Source organism: Orbicella faveolata, unplaced genomic scaffold (genome assembly GCF_042242905.1).
Source record: "Orbicella faveolata isolate gen_17 unplaced genomic scaffold, um_ofav_v1 contig_1, whole genome shotgun sequence".
Lineage (NCBI taxonomy): Eukaryota > Metazoa > Cnidaria > Anthozoa > Scleractinia > Merulinidae > Orbicella > Orbicella faveolata.
The window spans coordinates 16,773,228-16,794,243 of record NW_028301536.1 but is presented as its reverse complement, the minus strand read 5'-3'; the positions used below and the strand labels follow the sequence as shown (position 1 = coordinate 16,794,243).

Sequence of the window (21,016 nt, the reverse complement as noted above, 5' to 3'; positions counted from 1 at the left end):
GAAACTTGGTAGCCAGTTATAGTTCTACAGGCAACACATTAATATGGCTATAAAAAATATGTTCCCAATTGGCAACTCAATCTTTTCCAGTCCCCTCTAACCCAATTTCAATACTGCAGTGATTTTCAGCTTGAAAAACATTAATCAAGGCCATGACTTCGACCTTACTATTTAACAGGCTTGCTGAATCATGCAGATGAAGCACCATTGGCAAATATCAAAATGGAACTCCAAAGGTGAAAAGCCTAGAATATCAGGGAAGGTCTGAAATGCAGTCTGTTGCCATGGCAACAAAACTGTCAAGCTCATATTATGTAGCACATCTACAAATTGCATCGTAATAGCACTGTCCTCACTGGAGCCATGGTTCAGTTAAGTTTACTTGGACAATAAATTTCATAACTTTCCTGGGGGACTGGATGATTTAAGCAAAGGTGAAATTATAGCCTGAAAAAAAAATTAGGTTTGAACTGGATTCCAACCCATGACCTCTGTGATACCGGTGCGATAACTTAATTAAAGTTCTATGCTACAACATACCAAACTGCTAATTTATCATGAAGTGACACAGCTAAAGGAAAGTTGTCAAGATATCAACTTTTATGTGAATTCTAAAAGATCAATACAAGTCTTCTAAATTTAAGATTATTATACCTAACAAAAGACATACAGTAGGGCACTGCATTGTGTGCTGTCTCTACACACTCTTCCAGGCAGGATAGTAATACATATACATGTATTTTTTTTTTCTTGGAATATACTGTTACTGCATGGTCATACAAGAGGTACTAGCTGCTGCTGAGTAGTCTTAAAATACGTGTGAACTATGTAAGTGTGACAAAATATAATGTATATTAAATCCGCACCAGTTCAGTACAATTTAATACTTAATTTTAATCAGCTGCAAAAAAAAAATTATTGTTAGCACCTGATATTACATGTACTTTGTGAAGGCTTCTGGAGGGGTTATACTTTTATAAAGTACCTGGCAGCAAGTACTATTTTGATGTAATAAAGCAAGACTATAGTAACTGCTAAGAAAATGTGTTTGGTACATCCCAGAAAAATTGGATGGGGGTTAGTGCCACCTCTTCACAAAAGTTGAACCTTTAACCTATTTATGAACATAATCTGCGATTTTCCCAGCTACCCCATTTATGACTGTTGCGACTGCTGCAGTTGCCCTAAACATAAGTTTTGAAGGACTTTTGTTGATGGTCTTATCGATAATGATGAAAATTGAGGTAGCTTATCCTAAAAAACATAACAAATTAAAGACTAGAGGGCAAAAGCCTTACCCTAGAGTATTTATGACCAAAATGGCTGAATAACCATACCCTTTGGGGCTGCACATAGCTATATATAGCACATAGAGAAGAGTTCCCCCCCCCCTCCTCCCGCTGGAGCAGGAATCAAAGTATTATTGCATTGATGACATAATAAAGATAAAATCTCAAAATAATCAAGAGTTACATTTATGCCTGGGACTTCACTATCAAAATGATGCCTGTTGCTTACTGTACATGTAAATTGTTCAGTTCCAGAAAATATCCATATTCCCCCCACAGAAGGGATTGGAATTTTCTGGGGGGGTGGGGGGGTTCTATAAGACCAAAAAATTTAAAGAAACGTATGAAGCTCAATAGGAATTTCCAGAGGGGTGCGGGGGGCGGGGGGGGGGGGGGGGACTCAGAAAAATTCCCTTCCGTGGGGGAGGTATGGATATTTTCTGGAACTACACATTGCATAAATTACTCCTACAATGTCCCAGAATTCTGTTAATCTGGTCACCAACAGGCCACAAAAATCTGACTGTATAATTAATAAATAAGAAAATGACTGACTGAGCTTTTGTTTGAGCCAGAATAGAGTGGCCATAATAACGAGGTGGCTGTGTTAAAGGGGGTGGCTGTAAGGTGAGGTACATTCCACAGTAGTGATAAAGATGACACTCGCAAACACCAGTACCCATAAAGATTTTGGACAGTACATTTCGCATAATCAGTTGGAAGAGGAAAAGGGAAAATGGAAATAAAATAGAATGGCTCTTGTGTGCCAGAGACAACCCTTTCCGCGAGTTACCCTGGTGGACCTAACTTTTCACTTATTTCTTTGCAAAATTCAACCAACTGTTTACACGAGGATCACGAACCAGACCTGGGGGCGAGACAATTCAGGTGAGCGAGTTGACTTGCCTTGGCAGGTAAAGTAACCAACAACTTTTCTTTGAGTATACATAAACACTTTGGCTCGCCTAACTGGAACAACTCTCAGCATGGCGAGTGTCACGTAATGTCTAGATTTAAGATTTAAAGCAGCAATTTGTATCAAAGGACAGAAAATTAACTCAGCAAAACCCACTGTGATCAAATGACTGAGGGAAACTTAAACAAAGAGGGATAGTTGCACATTTGATTATTTAATAAGAGTTACGAATAATCATGCAGGGTCAAAAAAAAAATCATGCAGGGTCAACTTTTACTCGGCCTACAGGGGCTACATTTTCACATACAAACACTTGATAAAGTTGGCTCAGGGGGAGTGTTATCTCGGGTACCCGAGACCATATAAATGGGACCTGTGTTGCCTCAAAGAACACCCCCACGATTTTCAAAGGGGAAGGTCCTTAAACAGGACCTTAACTTAGGGCAGCTTCAATGGCAGATTCCCCCTGATGGCCTGGATTTGAATAACTGATTTAATTACTTTTAAAGAGGACTAGAACTTAAAAATCTTGCTCGAATTTCGATCCAGCGAGACATAAGCTTCCATGCCGTGAATCAAGTTTTTACTGGGCGTTTTAAAAGCACTCACCAGAGAAAGAGACTGATGACCCCAAAGTACCAATATATATGTACTGTATCTTACTGAAAACAACAATCTTCAATGAGAGATGTGGGAATGTGATATACTGACCTTCAGCATGCGATCCAGCTTGTCTCTTCTACCAATACACGTGAGCCAAGAGCAACAAAAGCTCTGGTGACAGCGACTTTCGGAGCTAAACGGCTTCTGTTAATTATGTTCCCGTAGTACACAGTGCAAACTATGGCCAGCAATACTTCATCCAGGTTGTTGTTAACATTATAGGTTATTGCACTTATTGTTATCACTAAATCACGAACAAGGCTCTCCGTTATTTTGCTTCAAAACAATATTAAACTTTTCTCTTTTCCCGAAATTTTTGCTTAAAAAGTCGAAGTAATGTGTCTGCAACATCTTTCCATCCTCAATATAAAATGAAACGAAACTGATGGTTTACAAATAGAGGGAAATCGTGAGTAATCGAAACGCCATTTTCTCGCTTTGTGAAACGAGCCGCGAAGCCCAGTTTAAACCGGATGTGACGTCATTTTTTGTTGGATGATGCCTATACGGAAATTTCAGGAGTCTTCTGCCCCGCCCCTGGTGTTTATAGACCTCTTTGTCTCCGTCCATAAACTTGCAAAAAAAAAAAGAAAAAAGAAAAGAAGTTAGTCAATATTCAGCTAGAAAAATCTCGGTCAATAATTGATTTTTGTCAGTTCAGGAAAGTAAATAAAGATTCCACCAGTGGTGGTATCCTTTAAGCTTGTTTTGAATTATTACTTAGAGTAGGTACATACATTTTCTATCCTCGCATAAGGAAGCTGTGATTGAAAAGTATATTAACAACTTGTAGTAACAAATAATAATTAATTATGTCCTCATAATACCAGCAATTACTTTCACTGAAGTACGCAAACTTGCGACCGGCTTTCTGACTGAAGGTGACTTTTCAGTATCGGTTAAAACTGATGTCATATATTCCATTGCAGTACGAGAACGAAGTTAAAATTGGCTTCTGGACGAAGAAAGCGCTTACAAGACCAGGATTTTCTAATGCCAGTGGAGAGGTATGAACTTTTGCCTTGATAACATTGTTGTTGTTGTTGTGGTTTGTTTAACATTAATATTACATTGTTTTATTTCCTTAGTTATCTCATACCGTGCTATCAATATACTTATTTTCACTTTGTCCCATATTAAACAATTTCATACCATTAGTTTATACCATCGTTCTGCATTGTGAGCCTATAACCGTCTATTAATTATCGTAATGATCCCTCTAAACAGCTACCGCTACCAAAGAAAAGTTTCCAGGCTCCTGAAGGTTGGGCTTTCGAGGGAGACTGGTACATTGCGCCTGAAATGAGGTCAGCTATGTTGATAACTCTGTACATGTACCACAACTTTTTTCTATCCTGAAAACACGCGCTTGGCTAATTTTTCAATGTATCTTACATGATTCACGAAACGAAAAAGTAAATAGGTAACTTAAAGACTAATTAAAGTTAAAATTTTGTTTGATAAGAATTCTAGTAAGTGTGTAGTCAACACACTTAACAGTAAGATGCATAAATATGCCATCTTAAATTTTCTAAAATTTAAGGTGGCTCTGAACCCCCTCGACAGAATTTTAAGTAATAAGCACTAAGAGATAAAATTAAGGGTGCTTTTAATAGGTGTACTGTTGCTATGGAAATCTATTATGTCATTAAGAGAAACAACATGTGTTCACCGACGACTGTTCATTTGTGTACCAATATTGTAAAACAACTTGAAAAAGAGTGGTAGTATAGACCATTCAAAGTTTAATTGCCGGAAAGTGATAGAAATTTTTGCCCGTCACCCCTGAGTCTGCGTGCGCTCGGACTTGCAACCAAGTGGCGTGTAAAAAAGTGTTTAGCGAACTCAATTCTGTAACGTTCCCGCCTCGTGGATCACGTAAGGCACCTTGTGTGGTTGGCCAAGTTGTAGTTTTGATGTGCTGCTTAGTGCAATAAAATCAGTTTGTTTTGGGAACTCTGTTGTTTATCCGCCTGTCGTTGCAAATTCAAGGTAATTTTCTTCTGCTCTCGTGATCTACCTGTCTGACTGCTGTACCTGAGAGGGTATCCGTCTGCGAACACGCCTGATCAATTTTGTTCCAGTAAATGGTCTTGTAAGCCACTGTATTACAGGAATTGTTCTAAATGCTGCCCGAAAGGAGCGCATTCGCCAAGCGTAAAGAAACTGATTAGTGGCAGAATTGAGCAAAAGGAACAGGTATTGCAAATCTCGTAACCAGTGAATTAGAACACAGTTACACGTGCTGCACAAGTTGATGACATAGATCATCGCCAGGGAAGGTACAGTGCAAGCTAAAAACGAGATGATTATTAAGCGAAACGAGACTGTGATCTTCTTTTCTCTTTTCACATGTTTCTGTCGGTCCCGGCTGCTTCGAATGTGTTCCGAGTTCTTCTCGTGTTCTTGGAGACTGTGATAGATCCGGTAGTTTACGAATAAGAGGACACCAATGCTGACCACAACGGCTGTATTGGCAAATATGAAGGCCAGTAGGTAAAAGCCAACAGCCAGGTAGAGAAGAGGAAGACTGAGAGAACATATCCACAAAGCCACAGATGTAGCAACTGCACTGGAAATCTTACCTCTTTCGATGCGGTTTGAAGTCGCTACTTGATACCTGTTGACCGTTAGAGCCATTATGCTCAAGACAGATGCTGTTGAAGTCATAAAATATGAGGTGTACACCACCCATCGTACACCCAGCACAGGGTGTTTTAGAGCCTCGTTTGCGTGATAACCTACAAAAACTGGCTCTGTCACTGCTCCGACAATCAAATCTGCAATGGCGAGGTTAAGAACCAGGTAGTTGAATGGAGTCTTTAGGTTTCTTGTTGGATTCCAAATTACAGCCCAGCAAATAAGTAAGTTACCAGGTACTGTAATGATACACAGAATAGCAGATACGGTCGTTGTAGTAACAGAAGTTGAAAATGGCGCCCATACTTGTTCGCAAAGGTTGGACTGAAATGTCATCGTGAAACAAAGAGGTTTCTAAAGGAAAAAATGAGCAATAAGTTTTTAGCTTAGATGGTTTCTTTCATTCGCTTAGCTAATGTTGATGAGGTCAAGCTACATTTTGAGACTGATTATTTCAATATCGGTTGAAAGGAAGCCGGTTGGACTCAACCTTTATCTTAAGCTCTCTCTACTCCAGTTTGCCTCCCTTGTCAAGGGAGGCAGTGAGAGCCTGGGATCAAGATTGAGTTAAACTGTGTCACAAGTGTAAGTGCTCCAAATTCAACCAATGAGAGTTCTCGACTTAATTGCGACCATGGCAAGTTAAACGCGGTAAAGTTCAGTTAGATTGCGGGCTTCAGTCTTGCGAGTTTTTATTAAAAGAATAGTTAATTTTAAATTCCCATCTGCTAGAAACGCCGGTTAAATTAAATTTCTTTGAGCCTGTGTATAGCCGCCCATTTTCCTTTAATTTTTCTCATGGACAGTGGTCGACAGCTGCAAAGTAGGTAATTAGAATTTGGGCAATACCTGACAGCAAACACAGGGTTTTAAAGAACACTACAATAATCACTACTTCGAAATGTCGGGTCTTAAAAGATATACTTTTTATATACAGAATCCTAAAAACAACGGTCTACCATTGCTAAACATTTTTTTAAAAAGTGCGCTGAAGGTATTAAAATAGTGGATGGATGCACAAGGTTCAGGTATCTCATTTAAAACGTTTGTCAGACGTTTTCAACGTCTGTCTTCGTGGCAAAAACTAGTTACAGTTTGCTCTCCCGTCAACAATTTACGTAATATCTGTATTTTGATGTTGTGATAGCAATTTCGTGTACGAGCGAAGGAACTCAAATAAAATTAAAGCTCTGATTTGACCAAAATGCAGCATTTTACAGCCGTCAAATTTCGTATGGGCTTCATGGTCGATTCAGTCAGTCAATGATTGGGGATCATAAAAATCTTGTGTGAATTAATTAAACTTCTGGATTGAAGTCTGACGTTTTCACGCATCTGACTTTGCACTGAAATGTTATTGATTATCGAGATGTCTTTTACGCTCATCATCGATCACTATAAGGGGGATTATAAAAACCTAATTATGCTGCTGTGAAACTAATATAAGTGCGGTCGCACACGCACGAATACTGCTGAGTTACCCAATTGAAAAACATCGATGTTTACGACTTCAGCACTGGAAACCACTCGAATGTTATTCAACACGAGCTTTCCGCGACTTTACTGTTTGGTGAAAATTCGTCAAGATGCTAGTTTTCAAGCTCAAATATCCCGAATATGGGTTCGGAACATCCATTTTATGCCGCAGTTCGACTGAATCAAGCTTAAATTTCATTTAAAATTTTCCAAGAAGAATTTTGAATGACCCGAAGACAACGTAGTCAGCCCCCGGAGTCAGCCCCATTAAGTGTTCAGTGAAGCAAATGATTGTTGACGCGTATAACTCTCTAGAAGCGAGTTCTTGCTCCCAGAAGAAACGTCGCCGAGCTTCCAATCTCTCCTTGAAGTAACAACGTCTCTTCCCGACCATCCTCATAACCACTTCTTCTTGCTCGGCAGACATTGTCCCGCACGAGGCCCTGGCAAATACTGAAGGAAATCCGAGCGAAAGATTCCCAGCCCGGAAAGTCAACAAGTCCACGTATCATTGGATAAAATGGTTTTAAATCAAACCAATTATTAACTGGAAAAAGCGGAAATTACAAACAGCAAAGCTTGCTTGCACAACAATGGTCCCTTGCAAAACATAAACAAAAGATTAAAAGTCATCGGAAGCGTCAGGATCCGATTAATAACTGTCATAACTGGAAAGCGCAGACGGCTGCAGACTGTTTTTTACCGATTACCGCGATCGAAAATTTATGAAAACTGCAAACCGCTTAGTCTTATAAAACCGCAATACAGCATAAAGATTTCCGCAAAACCGCACCAAAAATAACGCAAAACCACATCACCGCAAACCCTTACGCCCCCCTCAGTTAATGCATGTAAATAATAAGTAACCTTTCCAGCACTGAGAACATTGAAGAAGACAGAATATTTATAGCAACAGTGACGTGCAAAGCGAAAACAAACGGATTGTCGACAAGGAGTATCGACAATGAAAAATTGATCAGGAATAATCAAAACGTTATCTTAAAACTCGTCACAATGATCGAATTTGTTTCGATTAACAATGGATTGCAGCCAACGATGTTTTTACATAAAGCGACGCCAGCTTTCAGCACAATTAAACAACCGAAATCAACTGCTCGAAAGAAGTTGAATTGTGATAATGACTACTTAAGAAACCAGTAAAAAAGTTGTTGGCTTTTTCGCTGCTCTTTTTTTAGAGTTCACCTTAAAAATTACTAAATGCACGAAAAAAAAAAACTTGCTCCTAAAGAGTAGTCTTGGAAATGACTTCCGAAATTCAAAAGAAGTTCTTGCGGTTTAAAAATCCTACCGCAAAGAAGTTCTTGTGTCTGGCAGGGTCTAAGCGCAAGCGACCCGCAAGAATTGAAGCCGCAAGAAGTTGCCGGCTTGCGGACGCAAAAAGAAGTTCTTGCGCGTACATTATTTTTGGGCTGTACTGTAGTCTCTCTATTTCTCCTCGACTCAAAGAGGAATTTACAGTTTGAACACATCTTTTGAACTCACCGTTACTTTACAAGAAACCGGGACAAAAATTTTTATTTCTAGGAAGATTAGCCTGCAATGTAGCCCGACGTGATACAAAATCCTCGAATTAGTCCGGTTGCGATCTATAACGTCGGCGCAGACTGTCTGGGACGCAGGGTGAAGGAGATAAGTTACCCTTTTAGAACTCCTTCTTGAATTAAAACGTATTTTACGTGTGCTCAACGCCAATGAATGGTGCAAATACGTCAACTAATTTAAATGACCTCTATCATTTTACGCTACATTAGTAGAACTAGCGTACCTGAAAATTGAGGTGAGTCTTGCTAAAGTCCAAACGTTAATGGCTATATTTAACAAGACGTGACTAATTTACGCGTGTTCCTCAGTTAGCATGCTCTTAGTACTTCCTTAACACCTGCGAACCTATTGTCTTTTAATTTGGAAAATTGACTTTTGCGGGATAGGGTAGCTGAAGTGATGTAGGCAAACAAAACCGAACTGCGATGTAACCGGATGATCAACAATGTTTTGGGTCTCTTTAACAAATAAAGAAGCCTCGACTCTTGAGTGCTCTACCGCTTCCTAAGTGCTTTACAACAGAACAGAGCGCAGTCGAGGCTTCTTTATTTGTTTTATGATAAAGAATCCGATAATTTCCCCACGCATTCGGCTGAATTTTCAAACCAAACTTTATTTTCCAAACGAGTAAAAGTGGCGTCAGCTGTGCTCTGTTCGCTGATAAAGCACGCTAAAATAAGCCAATCACCATCCTTGTTAGAATTGTTCAAATAATTTGATCGGCTAACGAAGCGACAGCTGTCAATTACAAACTGGACTTCAGCTTAGGGGTTGACACATTATGCCGGCATAATTTCGAGCATAATACTATATGTGGAGCATCGAGCATAATGCCGGCATAATAGTGCATTTTGCCGGCATAATAGTGCTTTTTTGGCGGCATAATAGTGCCATTTTGCAACATAACAGTTATTTCCTTTTTTAGAGCTACTATTGTCCATTTATTAAGTTAAAACTACAAAATTTCAAGCTATTTTAATGTTCTACATGGTTTCCATTACTATTATCGCACTTCACGGGGGTCCCGGAAAAAAATTTTACGGCACAATTATGACTCACCGAGGTCCGGGAAAAAATTTTTTACGGCATAATTGTAACTCACCGGGGTCCGGGAAAAAAATTTTGCGGCATAATTACGATTACAATAGTTACAGTCGAGCATAATTTGGAGCATAATAGTCTGTTTTGGGGGCAGTGCCAAAAAGCATAATGCTCGATTTTAGGAGCATAATGTGTCAACCCCTACTTCAGCTAAGCTTTCAGTTTCGAGTGGTTTCGAGCGGCTTTCGAGGGAAGAACGCTGCCTTCAAAGTTGGCTTTTTAGTTAATTTTCAAATAAGAATCTAAAGGCAGGCACTGAAAGGTTTGTAGTCCATAGGAATCCGGCCGTATTGTGGCTCATGAAACCGTGCACTTTTCCAATGGAAATTACGGAACCAGGAGCTCTAAGCTTGCAGATAAAAATGCGAAATATTGAGTTGAATTTGAAAGGAGCTACAGTTATTTAAGCTTTCGGCTTGCAGCAAGGTTGCCCGAACTAGCGTAAAAGTTAGACAGACTAAACTGCTCCCACTGGTTCTACTCCGACCTCAGAGGAGAATATCTAGAGCAAGCTTTGAGCTGACCGCACGTCGGTTCACTTCGCTGAGAAGACCAGAGAACGAGCGAGCGTTACTACACTGCATGTAAGTGTTGTTTTAAGCAATTGAACATTTTTACGAAAATAAAGCTTCTCATCATAAGCAGAGACAGCTCAATTGTTGTTTTCTGTCGTTGTTTTACTTCTTAAGTATAATTTCCGCCTTCGTAACAAATATAATGCCTTTTGAAAGTGAAGAATGATCATCGCAGTTAATTTTCCAATTTAAGCAATTGGAAAGAAGAAGCCTGAAAAAATCAGGGCTTCAACGGGATTCGAACCCGTGACCTCCGCAATACCGGTGCGATGCTCTACCAACTGAGCTATGAAGCCACACATTGGGAGCGAGGTCAAGTAGTTGAGTTCATATCTATTTTTTCAGGCTTCTTCTTTCCAATTGCTTAAATTGGAAAATTAACTACGATGATCATTCTTCACTTTCATCTACAACCGCAGTTCTATATGAATTATTTCATATAAACTTCACATCATTTCACTCCTCACGGGAAGATATGAACTCAACTAATTGACCTCGCTCCCAATGTGTGGCTTCATAGCTCAGTTGGTAGAGCATCGCACCGGTATCGCGGAGGTCACGGGTTCCAATCCCGTTGAAGCCCTGATTTTTTCAGGCTTCTTCTTTCCAATTGCTTAAATTGGAAAATTAACTGCGATGATCATTCTTCACTTTCATCTACAACTGCAGTTCTATATGAATTATTTCATATAAACTTCACATCATAATGCCTTTTATCGACGTACTGGTTAGTTTGAGAATTTGTTTATTTCGCTACGGGTTTTGTCGGCGGGAATCCAACAAAACTTGTCATTTTAGTACAGTTTTCACACTACTGTTGCTAGCAATGGTCTCCGTGAGCCATATTTACTGTAGACATAGAGCTCGTTTCCATTGCGTTTGTCTGAATCACAGGGGATGTTTAATTTGGATCAAATTTGTCAAAATTCCGAAGCAAAACTTTGAAAGCCAGCTTACGGTCATCAACCCGTGCTCTGTTCTCTGATAAAGCACGCTGTTTCAGCCAATCAAAGTGCGCGTTATATGGAAACTTTATTATAATATAATTTCAAATAGCCAAAAGGCCCATTGTCGGAGTATGACAGCAGTTTATCTATCTTACAATAACAGTACATCTCACATAAACAACGTTAACTGTCGCCATAATAAGCCACGTGAACTCCGCATAAATAAACGAAAATACCTTAATAATTACACTAAATCTTTATTCTGTCCAATAATGCTTTACGTGCGACGAATGGTGAGAGATCGACTAGAAACACGTCAAATCGGCTTTGGACCTGCCTTTTACATCAAATAAGGTTAGAACATTTCGAAGTTATCAGCTCTGTGTCTATTTCAACTTAGCATAGGTCAAGTCATGTGGCGCATGCTAAAATATACGTCTAAAAACTCGTAAATTGAAATTTGACGACAGATGGTCAAATATTTGCATTTTTGACGTACTTTGAAAAGCTCTCGCGTCGCTCACAATCATTTGCCCAAAGAAATTTTTACAGGAACCTGTAGACCATCCTTCTGCGATTCAACCACCAGAAGCTTGGTCCATTTGAAGGTTTCGCACATGGTGAAAATTAACTATATTCACGAAGTACTTTTAAGTGAATGAAAGTGAGTGTTTTAAAGACGGAAGAATGATGTGGTTTTGCATGCGAGGCTCTCATACTTGTTTAATAAAATGGTGCGTCAAATGACGATTTTAACGGAATTTGGTAATTTGCATATTTCTTTGAAATAAAAGGATATTTTGCCAAAAAAAAACTATCCAGTAGTTTTTGTCATGCCCTAGCCTATCTAGCATAAAAATATGAGCGAAATCGAATTTTCGACCCTTGCCGAGTTATTTTCCATTTTTATGGACAGGGACTCTTAATCGCTTTTGTTGTCACTCCGATTTGTTTATGCCAGTTTTACAAGACTTATGACACAAATAAAACGGGAAAGGTACCCCGAGTAGGGTCGTAGCTACAGTAACAGGCTAGCCTCCCACGACGAGCCTTAAGAGCGTCTGCGTGGGAGGCTAGTGACAGGCGAGCCGAGGCTGAGGATCTTGTGCAAGGCTATGCGTTAAATAAAAAGCAGATTTGAAGGAAATAAAAGTCTTTTTTTTCTTATAACGCCACGGTAAAAAAATTGCTCTCGCTTCGACCCCGTCGGGAAATATTTATTTGCATTTGTTAGTTTCTTCTTCTTCTTCTTCTTCTTCGATTCGATTCGATTCGATTCTATCGCCTTTTTTGTCCTCTCTTGGCTACGATTTGACAGTGAAATGATTTAAGTGCTTGATTGTTAAAGAAGTTGCCTGATTGATCGAAGCATTGAGCGTTGTCACAACGGTTTCTTTACGATCAACTGAACATTTACAAGGGGATCACCCCCCCCCCCCTCCCTCCGCTTTGAACCTTTAATTTGCCACATGTGTGCTAAACCTGACACCAAAGTGATATAATGTTCTCTACTTGATGACATGGAACGCGAGTAGCCTACCTGTTCTGGATAATGGGCTCAGCGTGAATTCAGTTTCAGATAAATAGATTCCGTGCTGATGTTTATATAACCCACTCTCTTTTCATGTTGTTGGTTCGAAGAGAAATAGGGTCGATGAGATATTATTCTTTATTCAATTTCATCTGTTATTGATGTTTCTCTTTATGTTTGTATCAGCCATCGAAGATTCATGAAGTTGTAATTTGCACCTGTTTCCTGCCTATGATATTTCTTTCCGCAATCAAACGGAAGCAATCGCTTTTCGTTTTAGAGTAAAAATAAAAAATAAAAAGTAGGGAAAAGCAGGCACCCACCTTAATATATATTTGGCTAAAAAGTCTTCAACCTTTGAGCTTTACTTTTGCTTTTAAATTATTCCGTCTCTCCAAAGAGTGACCGGAAATGTTACGCTGATTAAACGAGGTTCCTGTAATTTGGCGGACTCTGTTGGCAGCTGTTTGCTTCAAAGTGTTAGGGTGCAAATACGACGAGGGTGCATAGCATAAAAAAGCGTATTTTCCTCAAGATGAATATGCCGCCGTTGTCAATTAATCAACAACATCAGTAGTATAATTTAATGTAAATAGACAGGAATCGTTTTTATACTTATATTATATTTTAATTTTAACAGTGTCCCCGATTAGTAAGCTTAAGGCTAGCTAGAAGACTAGACACTCAAATAAAGTTATTGTTATTATTATTATTATTATTATTATTATTATTATTATTATTATTATTATTATTATTATCGTCCTCACTTAATGTTTGCTTAGAGTCCTTAGGGCCGAGACCAAACCATGGTCCTGGGGCATTAGGGGATAGCCAGTTTTTAGCTTGATAGTACCCTCCTCAAAATGTGTGCTGTACCTAGCAAGGTTATCTTTTGTAGTTCACTGATGCTTAATTGCCGGGAATTCTTCCAAAATAAGTTTCTAGTCCCTTTTTGATAGCTCCAAGTGCTCCAATGATAACTGGTATCGTTTCCGTTCTCATGCCCTACATTCGGCTTGTTTCGATTTCCAAGTCCTTATATTTGGATAGTTTTTCACTGACTTTCACGGATGTGTTTCTGTCTGATGGTATTATTATTATTATTATTATTATTATTATTATTATTATTATTATTATTATTATCAGTACAAAGAAAATGATCTAATAAGTGATAAAAAATACCAGCGATGAAAATTAAAGAGAATTTTATTCCAAGTGTTACAATTCTTACAAAACAAACGTTGTCGAGTTTACTCTGAAGCTGCAGTGATGAAATCATTCGAGTAGCAACGTATAAATTTATCCGTAGTTTAGTTGACCATGTCAAATTTTGTGACAGAATGTTACTCAAATGCAATAAAAATCCAAACACATTTAAATTTCGGGTGGCAAGTCAGTGTAACAGGATACACTCTTTTTATATATAAAAATATATTTTATAATAATCTTGAGGCTGAAATGTGCAAAATTAAAAAAGAATATTTTACGAATAAACCCCAGGCTGACATTTTGAAAAGTAAATAATTTTGTGTTTTGAAAATTTGTATTAAAATACAATAGAATTACATGTCTTAATTTAAACTAAACCGTATAAAATTCTTCCTTTCTTTAAAACTACAAAACTGGCCGAAAAACTAACAAAAACAGCACTAGCCCTATGTTCGATGCTACTACCATTTCTGCAAGAAGTTATTTGTGTCATATCCGGCTTTACCTACTGCAGTCTGAGTCTAAAATAACTTTAACACCATCCAGACACCAAATAATACATTCAAAAATAGATACGTTACGCGCTGTATTCTATGAATATTCACGAGAATGTTTTCAGCCTAAAATCGGCAGAAAAAATTAAAATATCCAGCCTCGGCCAGAAAAACAATATTCTTAAAAAGAAACGAGTGTATAAATGAAAAAGACAATTATACCGGGTATTATACCGGGTATGCAAAAAGATACCTAATCCGTGGAAGGAACATTTGTCGGTTTATATGCAGTATCGTCTCTAGGAAAAATGTTCAGCCCCATGTAACGCTATGAAACGAACAAAACGATCGAACGTTTCCGTTTTCCTTTCTGATTTGCGAATTTAGGATAACATTCTAATCATTAAAATAAGTTGTCTGAATAACCGGCTCTCAATTTTGAATATCTGCTGATAGGTCTGTGCCCGAGCTTGCTTCACTTTTCCGAGAAGTGAATATCTGTTTGTGAGATCATTCGACACATTCTTCAATGGGAATCGGTGAACTGAACGTGCGAGATTAAAGCCGAATATTCACAGAGGAAGCGTGAAAAAGAACTTCACCACACTCATTTAAATTAATTTACAACTTATTTTAGAAACTAAACGTTACAAAAACTTAACTATAGGCCACAACAACTGAAATTATTCGGGGGCATTCAGAAGTTAGTTCAAGTTAGTGGGAGGCGCGGTGGCCTCATGGTGAGTGCGCTCGACTCTGGAGCGAGCGGTCCGATTCCTCTCCCCACTCAGTTGTATAAATGGCGAATTTAATGCTGGGGGGTAACCCTGCGGTGGACAAGAATCCCATCCAAGGGGGAATAGAAACACTCCTAGTCGCTTCATACCACTGAAACCAAGGTAAGCTTCGGCCTGATGAGCCACTTGGCTCGTATGTAGACTTGACCTTCTTTTATTCAGAAGTTAGGAACTGGGGTGACAGGCTAAGCAGATGATTAGTAGCAATGTCCAACATTGTAAGGGAAAGCCTTAGAAACCGTCCCTATGTCTTCTTCAGATATTTGTTTATTTAGTTATGTTCCTTATAAAACAGATCCAGTTTATAGCCACATAGTAAAGAGAGCGTTTTATTTCTTATCCTTAGCTTATTATTTGACCGCGACTCAGGGCATAAGACCTTCTTGGAAGATGTATTTGAAAACGAAGCGAGGGTGATTTCTGGTGGGAACTGGGGCCCAGCATCCGCGCCATGGACAAATGTGGTAAAGAATTTGTTTTCATAAGCCAGCAACAGGCTCCTTTTCACCTGTATTGTACAACTGATCTACTTTTCATCAGTCTGCTAAGGATGTTGCGTTTGAAGGTCACCTCACTGAAGCGGAACTGTAGCAGCTGCTATATGTTTTGGAGCTAGGGGGGGGGGGGGGAGCATTGTTTGTTCTATTGCTTGGATCTTATTATTACCAGGTTAGATGAAACAACGACATCAAATTTCTCAATCGATGACCCTGCTATCTCCGATCACTTTGCTGTCCATTGTAACTTGGCTGTTTCAAAGCCACCTAACCCGAAACAAGTCCTAAAGTCACGAAAGCTGTGCAATGTCAATTTACATAAGCTACGACAAGATATAAACTCATCTACTTTAGTCAAATCACCTTCGTCAGATATTACGGAGCTTTGCGATCAGTATGATGCTGTTTTATCCTCTATTTTGGATGAACATGCACCTCTGCGCACAAGGATTATCACCCTAAGACCTCATGCTCCTTGGTATAATAATGAGATTAGGAAGCAGAAAACCATTTGTCGTAAACGTGAACGGTGCTGGCGTCGTTCCGGTCTTGCGTCTGATTACCAATCTTACGTCGACCAGTGCCTTGTTGTGAAAAACACTATTTTTAAATCAAAAATGGATTATTACTCCAATCTTATCGACGAGGCTGGAAGCGATAACAAGTCTATTTTTCGCAACATCGACCGCCTTCTTCACAGGAAGCCCGAGAAGTGTCTTCCGTCTTGTTCCTCGGCTACGGAACTTGCCAATAATTTTATCACTTTCTTCGAAAATAAAATTATCAATATAAGATGTAAACTCGAAGCTGCCGAAATGCCTGATCTCTTCTGTACTTTGGACAAATTAACGCTCGACTGTCAGTTAAATGCCTTCTCACCTACTTCAATCGTTGAACTTTCGGAAGTTGCACGCACTGTTGTGTCTAAGTCTTGTAGCCTGGACCCTCTGCCTGCCGTCTTGTTAAAAGAAAATTTTGACATGCTTCTACCCACGCTTTGCAGGATTGTAAACTTGTCCCTGGAATCTGGATATGTGCCTCCTTCACTAAAAACCGCCGTCTTACTGCCACTACTCAAGAAACCATCCTTGGACCACGAAATCCTTAGTAATTATAGGCCTATCTCAAATCTCAAGGTCATTTCAAAAATCATCGAGAAAGTTGTTGCAGTACGTCCACAGGACTACTTGGAATCCAACCAACTTAATGAACCGCTACAATCAGCCTACAAGCGATTTCATAGCTGTGAAACCGCTCTTGTACGTGTACACAATGATATTTTGTGTGCCATTGGCGATCGTCACTGTGTTATACTCCTGCTGCTTGATCTATCTGCTGCTTTTGACACTGTTGATCCCGACATTCTTCTAACAAGACTGAAATCCAAGTTTTCAATCTGTGGCACTGCCCTTGAATGGTTTCGTTCCTATCTTACAAACCGCACACAATTTACCTTAATCGATGGAAAAAATCACAGTCTCGTGAGCTTAAATGTGGAGTTCCCCAAGGTTCGGTCCTAGGGCCTATCCTGTACTTACTTTATACTGCACCACTGGCTGACATTCTACGGTACCACGAAATGCAATTTCACTTCTACGCTGACGATACTCAGTTATATATCTCTTTTTCAACAAACAACGACGTCGAATTAACTAATGCAGTTGGAAAAATTGAGGAATGTTTGTCTGATCTTGACAAGTGGATGTCTCTTAACAAGCTAAAACTGAATAAGGACAAGACGGAACTTCTTTATCTATACTCGAAACACAACCCGCAGCAGTCTCTACCACCAATCCGTTTTGGTCAAGACATAATTCAGCCATCTCAATTTGCTTGAAACATCGGTGTGATATTTGATAATACCATGACTATGCTTCCGCATATCAGTTCTATTTGTAAATCAGCCTCTTATCATCTGCGCAACATCTCCGGATAAGGAAATTCTTATCTACGAAAACCACCGAGATCCTGGTCCATGCTTTTGTGTCTTCCAAACTCGACCACTGCAACTCTCTTTTGTACAATGTACCGAAGTGTGCTTTAAAAAAGCTCCAGTCTGTTCAGAACGCCGCTGCCCGACTTATCACCTGTTCCCGAAAGTACGACCACATCACTCCAATACTGAAAGAATTACACTGGCTTCCTATTTCTGAACGCATTAAATTCAAGATTATGTTACTTACCTTTAAGGCTCTTCATCAACAATCTCCTGTCTACATTCAAGATCTAGTAGCGTACTACCAACCCTCCAGAATCCTCCGATCATCACACTTATTACTTCTTAACCACACGAATTTTCACCTGAAGACATATGGTTCTCGAGCTTTTGCTGTTTCCGCTCCTGAACTCTGGAACAGTCTACCTGTTTCTATCCGCTCATGTGACAATCTAAGTTCTTTTAAATCTAAACTCAAAACTCATCTTTTTAAGAAAACTTATTATTCTTAGCGATTTTTACTTTCTATTACTTTCTTAAATGCACATTTTTAATTATTAAGATTAGTACAAATCATTTTGGCGAATTGTACAGCGCCTAGAGCAGGCATGGATAGGCGCTATATAAATATTTATTTATTTATTTATTTATTTATATTTATTTGCTCTCTTAAAGGTGATCGAGCCATTCATATGAGAACTAAGCAGTTCCACGAACGATCCGCGGACGAATATCCTTCTCTATTTTCGCTGCGCCCCAAGAGGAGTTAGTTGTTTATATGCCTTTACATGCAAAATTGAATTAATCTTCTTTTTTTATCTACATGTTTACGGCATGGTGACAAGATCGACGAAAAAGACAAGATTAAATGTCCAGAAGGCTGGGAGTGGACTAGTAACTGGGAAGTGGACGACAACAGAGCTGTGGACGACGAAGGTAAAACTTTACTTACAGGCAATAGTTTGACTCGAACGAAATAGATTGAACGTAAATTGATAGTGATGAAGTAAAACTGTACGTAATGTGGTCTTGATTCAAGCAGAACGTATTTTCTCACCATCCGTAGTGGTACATGTCCGTAACTAAAAGGCGCATCTTGAAGAATGTTGAGTTTTGTGATGTCTTCCTTGATCCAGTTACGAATTGCTTTTTAGGGTGAAACAGCCACAGTTATTGTTCATTTAGCAATCTACACCCTCCATGCATTGCATTTAAGGACTTGAATCACGGGTGCGTTTCTTTGGGATGATCAGGATAAGGAATAATGATACGAGATTACTTGGTAAAGAAAGGGCCGGACAGATCGATGAATCTAGTCTGGGCAAGGATTCATCGGTTCCTTTGATGTACCATGATCCCAGTGACCATGGATCACTGATCCTGATCCGGAGCATCTCAAAGAAAATGCACCATTTTAAGTAATAATTGAAGTAAAATGTTTGCTCGGATGTTGTGACATCCTAAATTCAAGGTCACTTTACGTGACACACGTACTGTACGAGTTAGCCCGTGGGCCTCTTTGTTTCAGGTTGGGAGTACGCAGTTGATGCGTCTTACGGAGTGTATGGAGGAATACAGAAGGCTTACCATTTGGTGAGAAGAAAACGTTGGGTCAGAGAGAGACTCCTGAAGGATCCGAAGACTGTTGTAAAACAGGTAATAGCAAGAAGTGCTCTTAAAATAATTTCTTGTTCGTGCTCTGAAGGGACCTTTACTTCGGTCATTACATTTTGCAATGATGATTTATTGAAATAGCTATAGCTTTACAATAAATTTTGTAAGTCGTATTCTCCTTGAGAAGGAGTGAATTCAAAACAATAATGAAAACACGAGATCGAAGGTAAATTTAAAGCAGCAATTAACCCAGGTAACTTTTAAATACTATAATATGACAAGATAAGGTGGAGTAACTTCTGAAAAAGTCAAAAACCAATAACAAACATGAGAGGAAATGACTATTGCATGTTCCTTACGACTACATGCTTCTCTCAACAATTTAAGCGTAAGTAGACAAAGCATTCTTTTTATTTTCCTTTTTCCAGAAAGAACTTGAAGAGTTTGCGAAAGAAGGGTGGGAATACGCCCCGATTTTCACGGCCAAATATCACCACAAGGAAAGAAAGATCGATTTTGTCAGGCGACGACGTTGGCACCGAAAAATGGTTGCAAAAGGAGGACAAGACGTCAAAGTGTCCATGCCTCCCGTGTGTCTTCTAGAAATTGACGGCGAGGTTAGAGTCTTGTAGATAGCCAACCTTAATTTATTTAGCAATGGAAGAAATGACATAAATGATTAGGGTGAAAAACTGGAAAATGTATAAATTTCGTGCTATTGTTCTTGTTTGGGCTCTTGAAGGCCTAGAAAAAGAAGAAGGTCAAATATCGGTGTTCAGTAGAGCAATAGAAAACCAGAAAATTGGACGAAGTTTATTTTCATCGTATAGATAATTATTGTTGGAAGCAATTCCAATGTTAACCTTATTTCGTCTTTATTGGTTATAGCAATATATATATATATGGCAAGATATAAGCTGCTCTTAAGACACCCAACCAAAGGAAAACTAATTTTTCTTTAAGGTGCACGTGTTTTACATTTGCTTTGTCGTTCGTCTCCATTCGATAGCCAGCCAAATCAAGAGAACCTACCAGACGTGTCTTGTTTCTTTTAATGTGATTGCTTCTCTAGCAATCCTGGGTTCTTAATTATATGATATCCTGAAGAAGTCTCACTTCGCAGCGTATGTGTGTTTTTTCCCTTTTAATTACCAGGAAGACAGTAAAAACTGTTTGAGGAATATTCCAAGATTGTTTGTCACCTATCACAGTGAGTAAAATGTTCATTTGGAAACGTTCTGTAAGCAGTTGTGATTCTGCTTATAAACAGACAAAACTCACTTGGCATGCAATTTTATGTTCAAAGTGAAAGTAAATGCATTATACATTATTCTATATTAAAACATCGTTCTCTGTCTGAAAAATTTAGGTTAAAATATGCTTTCGGCTGCCAATCTAGAGCCATTGTCGAATGCTCAAAAAGACGCGAAATGTTGGTTTATGTGGGTGAAAATAAACAGGAATGTTATAAGAACTTATAAATTAAAAAGCTTGAAAGTTTAGGAAAGCTGACTGGATAACATTGCTTTTTTATGATCATTATATGAAACAAAACATAAAAATGTAAATGATATTTTTTTACAGAGCCTCACAAGTATCAGTTGTGGGCCTACATTTATCAAGCACGTGATTTGCTTGCGATGGACGAAAGTGGAATGAATGGTAAAAATGCATTACGTTCCTGAAACATTTTCATCACGGTGCCTGTTATTTACTAATGATGTTATATAGTTTGACAGCTTCAATAATAACACACTATTATTGAATG

General features: G+C 38.9%; 1 protein-coding gene, 1 non-coding gene and 1 pseudogene across 2 annotated transcripts in view; 1 reads left to right on the top strand and 2 right to left on the bottom strand.

Moving 5' to 3' along the window:
* LOC110045711 (myoferlin-like) overlaps window positions 1-21,016 on the top strand; it is a 47,815-nt gene that overhangs the window by 6,306 nt on the left and 20,493 nt on the right. The window contains exons 3-10 of the mRNA XM_089283260.1: window positions 3,798-3,875; window positions 4,096-4,175; window positions 15,548-15,664; window positions 18,467-18,570; window positions 19,163-19,290; window positions 19,677-19,865; window positions 20,404-20,458; window positions 20,833-20,910. Of these exons, the coding sequence (XP_089139386.1) occupies window positions 3,798-3,875; window positions 4,096-4,175; window positions 15,548-15,664; window positions 18,467-18,570; window positions 19,163-19,290; window positions 19,677-19,865; window positions 20,404-20,458; window positions 20,833-20,910 (829 nt within the window). The remainder of the gene's footprint in view (window positions 1-3,797; window positions 3,876-4,095; window positions 4,176-15,547; window positions 15,665-18,466; window positions 18,571-19,162; window positions 19,291-19,676; window positions 19,866-20,403; window positions 20,459-20,832; window positions 20,911-21,016) is intronic.
* LOC149118254 (adenosine receptor A1-like) lies at window positions 4,808-5,858 on the bottom strand (annotated as a pseudogene).
* Window positions 10,447-10,519, bottom strand: Trnat-ggu (transfer RNA threonine (anticodon GGU)). Its single transcript has one exon. It is a non-coding gene; the product is annotated as a tRNA-Thr (tRNA).